At 45.6% G+C, this 12198-nt stretch overlaps 1 protein-coding gene across 1 annotated transcript in view; it reads left to right on the forward strand.

The window, feature by feature from the left end:
* The window catches only part of amt (aminomethyltransferase), a 52327-nt gene that overhangs the window by 22753 nt on the left and 17376 nt on the right, over positions 1-12198 (forward strand). The window contains exons 3-6 of the mRNA XM_072472085.1: positions 4383-4463; positions 7209-7340; positions 7856-7934; positions 11169-11314. Coding sequence (XP_072328186.1) covers positions 4383-4463; positions 7209-7340; positions 7856-7934; positions 11169-11314 — 438 coding nt within the window. The remainder of the gene's footprint in view (positions 1-4382; positions 4464-7208; positions 7341-7855; positions 7935-11168; positions 11315-12198) is intronic.

Genomic DNA, 12198 nt, shown 5'->3' on the forward strand with positions numbered 1-12198 from the left:
AGACAAAACATTTGAATTGTGGGACTGCCAGAGGTTATGGAACGCCCAACTCGCACCGAGTATGTTTGGGAAGATGGTGGGGGAGGGTGGACTTGCATCCCCTCCCGAGCTGGAACGAGCCCACTGGACACTCCGACTGAAACCTCATCCTGATGAACAACCGCCAGCGGTAATTGTGAAGATTCAGAGCTTCAAAGAAAAAGAGAGGGTCCTGAGATGGGGCAAGGAAGCATCGCGACTACAAATGGGAAGGCCATGCTGTTGGGTTTTACCAAGATGTGGCAGCGGAGCTGGCGAAGAAGCTGGCAGTGTTCAACAAAGCAAAGGCCACCCTTTACAAAAGGGGATTCCAGTTTGGGGCGGTGTACCTAATGCGACTAAGAGTGACCTTTGAGCGCCGGATTCCTTTGTAAAGAAGCATGGGCTGGGTGAGAATTGATTGAGGTTTTTGAATTTTGAGTATGGGTATGTTGATCATGTTTGCATTTTTCTGTTCTTGTTGGGGTTAAATATTTTATAAGTTAGGCTTAGGTCAGGGGTTTAGTGTCATGTGGATTTTTGTTCTAATTGTTGTGAAAATATATAGCTCCTTTTTGGATTACTATGTTTTAAGGGATTTTTATATGATGTGTTTTTTTTTCTATATGCATTTTTCTTCATCCTGGGTGGGAGCCGTCCTGCTAGCTAGAGTTAGTCAACAGGAGTGGCGTTGAGGGGTTGACTACGGCTCATTATAGTAGTTCTGTTTTAGATAAATAGTGTAGTGTTTTTGTTCAGTTTGTGGTTAGGGTTATTAGAAATAGGTTTTAGTTGTTTATGTTCGGCGTGCGTATTTGGGTGCAGTATTGTCTTGAGGACGAGGATGAAGTGGGATGGGGATTGGGGGGTGGGATGGGGGGGGGGGGTAGTTTGTTGATGGTGACTGCAGATTTTTCTTTGTTTAATCTTGTTAGTGGGTTTGGCGGCCATCTTAGGAAGGCCTGGTTGCTGTACTTTCAATGCAACTGTTGGATAATCCCTTTTGGTGGAAATGGCTGACTCCAGGTCGAGGCAGGAGGTGGAAGGCCCCCAATTCGTTTGCTCACCCAGAATGTCGAGGTTGAATAGCCCAGTGAAAAGGCCAAGGGTATTTGCTCACCATAAGAGTTTAAATGCCGAAGTGGTGTTTCTGCAGGAGATTCATTTGCTGGTCAGGGGCCAGACAAGATTTTCATTTGGGCTTAGATGGTAGTGCCAGGATGTGGCAGCGGGGTGCGGAAATATTAATCAATAAAACGGTTCAGTTTTCTGCCTCTAAGATCTTGGCTGACCCCAGTGGTAGACATGTTATTGCCTGTGGCTATTGGTTGGCACTTCAGTGTTTCTGGTTAATATCTATGCTCCAAACTGTGAAGATACAGATTTTATTAAAACACTGCTTGCCTCCATCCCCGATTTGGATTCAAATCAGCTTATTTTGGGTGGTGACTTAAACTGTATTCTGGACCCCAGGATGGATCGGTCCAGGCCCACATCTCTGGTTCCATCAAGGGTGGCCAAGGCGTTGTTGTTTTTCATGGAACAGATGGTTGGGGCGGGGGCGCAGATACGTGGCGCTCTTTGCACCCAGGTGATAAAGATTTTTCTTTTTTCTGCCGTGTGCACCAGATATACTGGTGTATTGACTTCTTTGTGGTGGTTAGGTGTCTCCTCCCTTTTATGGAGGCGGTGGGTTACTTGCCAATTGTGATTTCAGTCCATGTCGTCGATTTTGTTGATTTGGCACAAGAATCAGGTCCCTCCCAGCATCCGACATGGAGATTGGATACAGCATTATTAGCAGAGAAGAGATTCTGTAAATGCATGTGCACCGCCATTGGGAATATATTAAATTCAGTAAAAGTGAATCAATCTCGCCATCTACGCTGTGGGAAGCCCTTCAGGTGGTCATCAGGGAGGAGATAATTTCCTACAAAGTGCACATGGTGAAGACAGCGAAGGCGGAGCAACAGAGGCTGGTGGACTCCATTCTTGAGGTGGCCTACCAGTACTCATTTGCCATAACCCCGGAGTTGTTGACAAGTATGAAAAAGTTGCAGATAAAATTTGAATTGTGCAAAGTGATTTATTTTGGGAGGAAATGTGCGGCAAGACAATGTAAAATGAAGGGTACAAATCATTAGTGTGTTCAAGAGCAGAGGGACCTGGGTGTACATGTGCACCGATTATTGAAGCTAACAGGGCAGGTTGAGAGAGTGTTTAACAAAGTAAACGGTTTTATTAATAGCACAGCTTTCAAAGGGGTGGCATGGTAGCACAGTGGTTACCCCTGTTGTTCACAGCGCCAAGGATCCGGTTCCTGGCTTGGGTCACTGTCTGTGCGGAGTCTGCACGTTCTCCCCGTGTCTGCGTGGGTTTCCTCCGGGCGCTTTGGTTTCCCCCCACAAGTCCCCAAAGACGTGCTGTTAGATGAATTGGACATTCTGAATTCTCAGTGTATCCGACCAGGCGCCGGAGTGTGGCAACTAGGGATTTTCAGAGTAACTTCATTGCAGTGTTAATGTAAGCCTATTTGTGACAAAGATTATTATTATTAAAGTTAGGGAGTTATGTTCAACTTGTCTCAAATCCTGATGAATCGACATCGCGGACTGAACAGAAATCTGGCCAAAAGGTGATGGCACTTTCACAAAATGGCCTTCTGTGATTCTGTGCAATAAACCCGTGAGACTCCAGAATTAAACATTTTTTTCCCTCTGAAGTGGTAATATGGAACAATCAATCAATAACTTGCATTCATATAGTAAAATACCCCAAGGTGCTTCACAACAACGGTATCAAACAAAGTTTGACACAAGTATTTGAGGCTCTGTTGATCAAGTAAGTGAATTGGGATTATTGAGGCAGGTTTGGACTGAGATAGCAAAACGTTGGATAGGAGTTCATGGGGGTAGGTTCAGACTGAGATAGTGCAATGACAACAATTATTTTTATTTATATGGCCCCTTTAATGTAATAAAATGCCCCCAGCGGCTTCCACAAGCTTTATAAAGTAAAACTTGGCATTGAACCACAAAAGGAGATATTGGGGCAGACAGCCAAAAAACTGGACTGAAGGGGTGGTGGTGAAGATAGAGCGGTCCAAGGAGGGAATTCCAGAGCTTGGGGCCTAGCCAGCCATTGAACATCTGCCAATTGCAGGACCATTTAACTCCAAGATGGTCAAGAAGCCAAAATTGGGTGACCATCACTATCTTGGAGGGTTGAGTGCCGGTGAAGATTCTGGAGAAAGGGGCCAGGTACTAAGATGAGAGTTGTAGGGGTAGATTTGGACTGAAATGATTGAGTACGTCAAACAGACACTGGGGTAGAATACCTGTCTGGAAGTTTGAAGACCAGGGTCAAACAGTGGAGATCTGAGGTTGGTCTGGGATTTTGCTTGAGGTCAAACCAGCATCCACATGTATATATTTAAAATAAAGCCCACTCCAAAAGTATAGTTTCATGTAGTGGACTTTTAAAATTTCAGTTTGTTGCTCAGTCCTCAGGAAGGAGCAGGAGATGTTCGGTGGTTAGAACATAGAACATACAGTGCAGAAAGAGACCATTCGGCCCATCGAGTCTGCACCGACCCACTTAAGCCCTCACTTCCACCCTATCCCCGTAACCCAATAACCCCTCCTAACCTTTTTGGTCACTAAGGGCAATTTATCATGGCCAATCCACCCAACCTGCACGTCTTTGGACTGTGGGAGGAAACCGGAGCACCCAGAGGAAACCCACGCAGACACAGGGAGAACGTGAAAACTCCACACAGACAGTGACCCAGCGGGGAATCGAACCTGGGACCCTGGTGCTGTGAAGCCACAGTGCTATCCACTTGTGCTATTGTGCTGCCCTCCATGTTTCATAGATTATCATAGAATTTACAGTGCAGAAGGAGGCCATTCGGCCCATCGAGTCTGCACCGGCTCTTGGAAAGAGCACCCTACCCAAGGTCAACACCGCCACCCTAGCCCCATAACCCAGTAACCCCACCCAACACCAAGGGCAATTTTGGACACTAAGGGGCAATTTATCATGGCCAATCCACCTAACCTGCACATCTTTGGACTGTGGGAGGAAACCGGAGCACCCGGAGGAAACCCACGCACACACGGGGAGGATGTGCAGACTCCGCACAGACAGTGACCCAAGCTGGTATCGAACCTGGGACCCTGGAGCTGTGAAGCAATTGTGCTATCCATAATGCTACCGTGCTGCCCTGCATGTTCTCCACCTTGCATCTGCAATCCACTTCCAGTTTTGAGAACACAATGTTTTATTTAATCTCTGACATAGTTGAAGCTCTTGTGGCTGCTGTGCAAGGATAGTGTTCAGTCTGAGTGTGTCTTTTGTTTCAGAGCAAGGTGACGGGAAAGGATCGAGTGAAGTTCTTGGAGAGTTTGGTCGTCGGGGACATCACTGAGCTCAAGGACAACCAGGTGCGGATCAAATTTCTCTCATCAAAACACACGCACTCGGGCGTATTGATGGCGCAGTGGTTAGCACTACTGACTCACGGCGCTGAGGACCGGGTTCGATCCCGGCCCTGGGTCACTGTTGGAATGGAATTTGCACATTCTCCCAGTGTCTGCATGGGTCTCACCCCCACAACCCAAAGATGTGCACTGTAGATGGATTGGCCACGATAAATTGCCCCTTAACTGGAAAAAAATAATTGGATACTCTAAATTTATTTTAACAGACGCGCACTACGGCAGCACAGTGGCCAGCACTGTTGCTTCACAGCGCCAGGTCCCAGGTTCGATTCCTGGCTTGGGTCACTGTCTGTGTGGAGTCTGCACGTTCTCCCTATGTCTGCGTGGGTTTCCCCCGGGTGCTCCGGTTTCCTCCCACAAGTCCCGAAAGATATGCTGTTAGGTAATTTGGACATTTTGAATTCTCCCTCTTTGTACCCAAACAGGCGGCGGAATGTGGCGACTAGGGGCTTTTCACAGTAACATCATTGCAGTGTTTTTTTAAAAATATTTTTTATTCTCCTTTTTCATATTTTCTTCAAAATTTACACCCACCAACAAACCGTAAACGGTAACGAATACAATGCCAATCCCCTTATTAAAAGTAACGATCCCATCCTCCCACCAACCCCAAACAACAGCCCGCATGACAACATAAACATCAAATAAAAAACAAAAAGGAATCAGGAATCGCCCATAGTCACCATTAATATATATAGTCCATCTCCTCTCCCCCCTCCCCGCTAATATTCAAGGCCATCCAATCCCCGAGAGTATACAATGAATGACACCCATGAATTGTAGAACCCCCTCCACCACCCTCCCAGACTCCTCCCCTCACTTCCTCTCGAAAAACAGCTAACCCAGTATCGGTCCCAACCCCTATCTTTTAACCCCTCCTAGGCTCATCAAAATCTGTTCTACTAAGCTCAGATGGCCGCAGCCCCTCCCCCCACCACACTCCCGTTCACTGGCCAGCTTAAACTAGCCAATGTGGAGGCCCATGCCCCGGCCTCACTCCCCTCCAATCCCCTCTCCCCTGCCCAGTCCCAGGAAAACAAAGAAATCCCCTTTAACACACAACTTCAGTGTAAAACACACAAACCCCAAAGAACCATCATTGCAAAAGAAAATCCCAACTCTTACCTTGTCCAAATAGACAGCGTCGACTAATTTACCACATATACCAAAATGCAGGACAAAAATAAAGCTACAATCATTGCAGTGTTGATGGGCCAAATGGTCTGCTTCTACTCCCATGTCTTATGTGCTGTTCTGTTTCAGACCATGACAGTGAAAGGCAGAGCTTGTACTTAAATGGTACTTTTGAAAACCTCAGGAGATCGCTTCATAGCTACTGAAGTACTCATGAAACACTAATACTGCAGAACATGTACCAACCCATTTACACACCAAGATCCCACAATAAGCAATGAGATTAGTTGTCAGATGATCAATCTTAATGAAGTTGGTTGATGGAACCTGGGGACCTCCAAATAATGCCATGGGATCTATTACATCCACTGAGAGGGCAGGCAGAGCCATGGGTTAATGTCTCATTTGAAAGACACCTTGCAGCGTTACCTCGATACTGCATGAGAATGTTGGTGCAGATTTAATACTCAGCCCTCAAGAGTGAGACTTGAACCCCCCAACCTTCTGAAGCAAGAGAGGTGCCATCTGAGCCATGGCTAACACCTCTAGTGACAATGCCTGAAGCTGCACAGAACACAAGACCCTGTGTTTGTCTCCTGTTCTGTCCTGTTTGTAATCTGATTCTGTGATTATCCTCAACCTCATGGATTAGGGAGGGGGAAACACCGTTCTCAGGCTTTATGCTCCTGATTGCTACGCATGAATTGCATGCCAACATTAAGCACACTCATAGAACAGTTAATACTAAACTTAGAATCATGCGAGATCGATTCACCTTAGTCAAAGTATACTCGTAGGTTTGTCTAAACCCCCATTCCATTCTTCGGTCTATTCGGTCTCCTGGGGCGAGGCGAAGTGGGGGGGGGAGCTGGCGGGAACAAATTTGGGTTTACTTAGAAGAAGAAAACTTTTGGAACCCAAGGACCAAAGAGTCAGGAACTGGTTTCACACTGGTGAGCGCATTCATGCTTATTGATGCCTCCAGTCCAGTGATGGCAACCTAGGCCAAAGTGTGGGCAACATGGCGACCCTCCTTCATCTCAGTGGGCCACAAGATTGAAATCTGGCACAGTTACAACCATGACCCTTGAACAAGATTGAATGCATTTAGTACTCGCTAAATCTTTCATAACAAGCTTAATCATTCATGGAGTAATAGAACTGTCATCAACCTCAGATGGTAAAAACAAAAACAAAAAATTTACACTTTGACTGGATATGGGGGGAGTGCATGGTTCTCACAGTCAATGTTGTGAGCAATCAACACCCACCTCACTTCACTTGTTCTTGCTTTAAGTGCGTATCACTTCAGTCATACCGGTAGGAAAAAAACTACACAGCCGGAAATCAACGGAATGTGGAAACTCTGAGCATGGGCAACAAAATATATTGTGGTCCACACTCAGAACCTTGATGGGCCGCATGTAGCCCCCGGGCTGCAGGTTGCCCACCACTTCTCTAATCTGTGCGTGGATGTTCCGCTTGACTTCAGGGGTTGCTCCGCGGCATCAATGTGTCATTCAACAAAAATCCTTCACTTTTTGTTTTGTTCAGGGTATGCTGTCACTCTTCACCAATGAGAAGGGAGGGATAAAGGATGACCTGATTGTGACTCGGACATCAGATGGATACCTATACATCGTGTCGAATGCTGGCTGTGCTGACAAGGACTCTGCTCACATGAATGTAGGTTGGCTTTCCTGTATGCATCATGAATGTGGAAACGTACACACACAATGAAGTGGCTGATGTCTCAGCATGTGAACTTGCTGCTCAGTTCAGTGCTAAGCTGCACACATCCAGATGGAATCATAGCTTTGAGAACTCCTGAATTGTCCCTGCTTAGACAGTGCATCCCAATCTGGTTATCAATTTAAAAAAAATAGAAAGCAGGGTAATTTTTGTTGTTTTGAGTTGGGCTGCTCTTTTTGGTAGGCTGCATTGTCTATTCAACAATGCATTAAGGAAAGTTGTTGGGATTGATTGATAATGGAGTATGGGGCTTTCACACAGTCTGCAGATGGTGCTGCTGAACCCTGCCTCAACCTGATGCCAATCTTGAGCATATTCATATTCCTGGGACCAGGCTGGTGGTTTGGATTAGCCAGGTTAGTGCTGGGAATGTTAAATGAGGAGCCCTCATCCTCAGAGGTGTGGGTCTGTGCTTATTGCCATGCTTATCGCCTTCCTTCTCTCCCTAGGAAAAATTGGCCGAGTTTAAAGCTGCTGGGAATGACGTTGACCTGGAGTTTTTGGAGGCGGGACTGATTGCAATGCAAGGTGACCCCTTCTCCATACCGCCGCGGAACAATCTAGAATAGTCAAAGTTGTATCTTTCGTTGGGTGCTGATTGAGTCACACATTTAATTTTTACAGTTTAATATCTGCGCTTGCCTGTGCACTCTCCACTCTCAAGATTCCTCCCCGTTTACAGATACTGGCCCAACCAATCCACAAAGACAACCACAGGAGAGCCACAGAATTATACATGAACCATTTATTTTTCTTTCAAAATAAATGAAAATGTAATATAAATAAAGAACTTTCATTTATATCATGCCCTTCACCAGCTCAGGATACCCCAATGTGCTTTACAACCAATTAATTCCAACTGAAGTATAATGTGCGAAATGGCACAGCAAGCTCCCAAAAGCCTGTGGTACGTCAACAGTAAAATACTGCGTATGCTGAAAATCTGAAATTAAAATAGAAAATGCTGGAAGGAAAAAGTAAGGGCGGCACAGTGGTTAGCATTGCTGCCTACAGCGCTGAGGATCTGGGTTCGAATCACGGCCCTGGGTCACTGTCCGTGTGGAGTTTGCACATTCCCCCCCCCGTGTCTGCGTGGGTTTCACCCCACAGCCCAAAGATGTGCCGGTTAGGTGGATTGGCCACGTTAAATTGCCCCTTAATTGGAAAAAATAATTGTGTACTCTTTTTAAAAAAAAGAAAAGAAATACAAAGTAAATCAGCAGCTTCCATGAAGCAAAAAACAGAAATGGCACTTCTGGGTCAATGACCCATTGTCTGAATCTGTCCCGATGATGCTAATTAAGAGATCACATTGGCCAGAACACCAGGGAGAACTGTCATCCTCTTTTTTGAAAAGATGGCTGTGGAACCTTTGACCTCCCCTCTAGAGGGCAGACAGGGCCTCACTTTAACATCTCATCTAGATGCATTCCCAAGAAGCAAAACAAAAATCAGTCAGTTGACCTGTGTCATGTGATTCTGTTTCCTGCGTCTTCACATCCATCATTGCGATTTGGCATCCGCGTAAAGCATTGCTAGTTTTGTGTTGATGCTAAACCTGGGAGTACAAAGCAATGTCGGGACCAAATCTTGCAGGGTGAGACTTCCTGGAGAGCGGGTGTCTTCTCATCTCTTTGACTTCAAGCAGCATCTCATCGCAGTGCAGTATTAAATCTGGTTTGAAAAGTGGAGGAGGGATGGTTGACTGATTGTGCTTCAATGTTTAGTGGTCACAGATTTCCCGCCTGCACTTCCTGCATGTTTAAACTTCCAACTTCTGGAAGGCAGGGGTGCGCATTACTCTCTCCTGAGGAGGGGCGGTTTGCATTTCAGGTAAATAGGAGCTCATTCCATAGCTACCTGAGTGCCCCTGAATCACATTTCGACCCATGAGTGCAGAGATCACAGCCTTAGCAACTGACCCACCCTCTTCAGGAAAATCTTGCAGAGCAGGAGGAACTGAAAGATATCTTTGCTTCACCAGAGGGCAGTATAAAAAAACATGGGCAGAAATTTTCCAGCCATTCATGTTGGCATGATCTTCTGGTCCCGCTGACAGAATCCTCGGCCAAAAACCCCGTTAACAGCAGTGGGACTAGAAGTTCCCACTGCCTGCCAATGGCCAGCTGCCTCCACTGTGACAAAACATGCCGCGGGGGCGTGCAGAAAATCTCGTCCATGATCAACCAGCCCGCCCACTCCATCCAGACACCGAACAATCAAGCTTACCATTCTCCTGTCAGGCAGTCACCTGGACGATGCAAAGTTCCAATGTAAACCCCAGAGAGACTCCATTTGGATTCTTTAAGGTGAATAACCAAGTATCTGAGAGTTCACCATAAACCAAGAGAAATAAATCTTTTCTTATTACCTTTCACCACCTCAAAACATCCTAAAGTGTTTACAACCAACAAATTACTTCTGAAATGTAGAGAGCAAAAGGGAAGGGGCGGCAATGATGTAGTGGTATTGTTGCTGGACTTGTAATCCAGAGAACCAGGTTAATCCTCTGGGACCTAGGTTCGAATCCTATCATGGCAGATGGTGAAATTTAAATTAAATAAAAATATGGAATTAAAAAATCTAATAATGACGATGGCAACACCATTGTCAATTGTTATACAAACCCATCTAGTTCACGAATGTCTTTTAGGGAAGGAAATATGCCTTCCTTACCTGGTCTGTCCTACATGTGACTCCAGACCCACAGCAATATGGTTGACTCTTAACTTTCCTCTGACATGACCTGGCAAGGGATGGGCAATAAATGTTGGCTCAGCCAGCGACGCCCACATCTAATAAATTAAAAAAACATGGTTTTAATGTAGGAAAAAATGGCAGCCAGTTTGCACACAGCAAGCTCCCACTGATAATCTGGTTTTAACAATTGTGGTTATGGGACAAATCTTAGTCGGAACGCCTACTAAAGAAAACTTGCATTGTTCAGTTGAGCACTGACAAAGCCGGTCGATAGCTCAGGGTTAAATATTTTTATTTCTATGAAGTCAGTTTACAAGTGTTATCAGCAGAGAGTACAATAAATGTAGTCTTCTCTTTGAATTAAACAAAATAAATTGCTCCTTACACATTTTTTCAGGTAGATTTATTTCCTCTCTCCTGTCTATTTTACTGCAGGCTGCCTTCTAATCTCGTCTATTCAGTATTAGCAACATTCAACTGTCATGTGGTCACAGTTACAGTAGTCCTGTGGTTGTAACAGTTACAATCTTGGAAAATTCTATTGATAGGATATCCAAGTTCAGCTCCAAGGCCTCACTTAATAAACTAGTCAATCTTGAACATAATTAACTAATTCTTCCTCGTGTATCAACAAAAGCCAGGGAGAAATTTGCTGATCTTTGAAATAGCACCATGAGATCTTTTACACCTCAGAAGTCAAAGGTCTTGTAGGAAAGACAGCAACCTTTTAGAGTACAGCACTCCTCCAGTATTAGTATCAGCCTGGCTTCAGGTGCTCAAATCTCTGGAGTGGTCTTTGCAACCTTCTGAGTCAGAGGCAAGTGTGCTACTCACTGAGCCAAGGCTATTGCAAGTCTTTTTCTAATCCCAGCCAACCATCAACTTGCCTTCTTTAACTTGAGGCCTCCATGCCCAGTGAAGCATACTGGTGTCTCAAGGACCTCAGTATCCTCTGTCCTTTCGGATCTTGCTTGGTGCAACAAACTTGCAATTATTTTTCTTCCCTGCCAGGGAGTGCGGGAACCTTCCAGATAACATGGAGCTGTTCTTTATATTGCTCAGGTCCGTCTGCAGTGAGGGTGCTGCAAGAGGGTGTCTCTGATGACCTTTGCAAGCTACCCTTCATGTGGAGTGCCGTGATGACTGTGTTTGGGGTACCAGGTTGCAGGGTGACCCGTTGTGGCTACACTGGAGAGGATGGTGTGGAGGTAAGCTTCCAATAGATTCGGTGAGACTTGCTGCTAAAAAGAATTCCTTTTTTTCTCCTGTGAATTTTGTGTTCATTGAGGTAACTGATGTCCGTAACAGAGAAAGTAGGAATTTTCATTTGTGTTTTCCTGCAGCAATAACATTTATATTTATATAGCACCTTTAACGTGGCAAACCATTCCAAGGTACTTCACAGAAATGTTAGCAAATAGTTTTTTCCGTTCTTACCCATCTAATCGTGGGCAGAGTATCACCTGCGAGGGCTTCTCATTCCACTCCCACAGTTATCTCTGCTGCCCCCTAAAGATCTATCCTTGCTCCCTCCAATTTCTTATCTACATATTGCTCCTCAACAACATCATCTGAAAGCACAACATTTGTTTTTACATAGCTCTGACACACCACCACGACATCTCAACCCCTCCACTGTCTCTTAAATGATCAGGCTGCTCGCCTCACATCTCAGGGTGCCAATTAGGGCAAGAAAATTAAGGGACACTTTGGCTTGGGAGGGGTGGGGGGAGAGTGAGTATCTTCAGGAGCAGGATGGGCGTGGTGGGGGGGGCTACACTCTACCAGCCCACCCGTTTAGTCACAGGAGTTCCCAGAACTCAAAACTGTGTACTTTACGGGCCAGACATGTGCACAAAAACAAAGTCTCTGGCAAAAGAAGAAACTGGGGACACAATGTTTTCAGGAAAGTCTGACCCATGACGAAAGACCAAATTGAGGAAGTATCGAAAATGCTGGACGGTTGGTCACCCTGCCAGTGCTGCAAGAGCAGAAACTTCCTCCAAATAAATAATAGAGCCAGAAACCCCACTCCCTCGACACCCACTCCCTCCAAACTTAACTATTCCAGCACACTCCTGGCCAGCCTCTC

This window comes from Scyliorhinus torazame, chromosome 13 (genome assembly GCF_047496885.1).
Source record: "Scyliorhinus torazame isolate Kashiwa2021f chromosome 13, sScyTor2.1, whole genome shotgun sequence".
Taxonomy (NCBI): domain Eukaryota; kingdom Metazoa; phylum Chordata; class Chondrichthyes; order Carcharhiniformes; family Scyliorhinidae; genus Scyliorhinus; species Scyliorhinus torazame.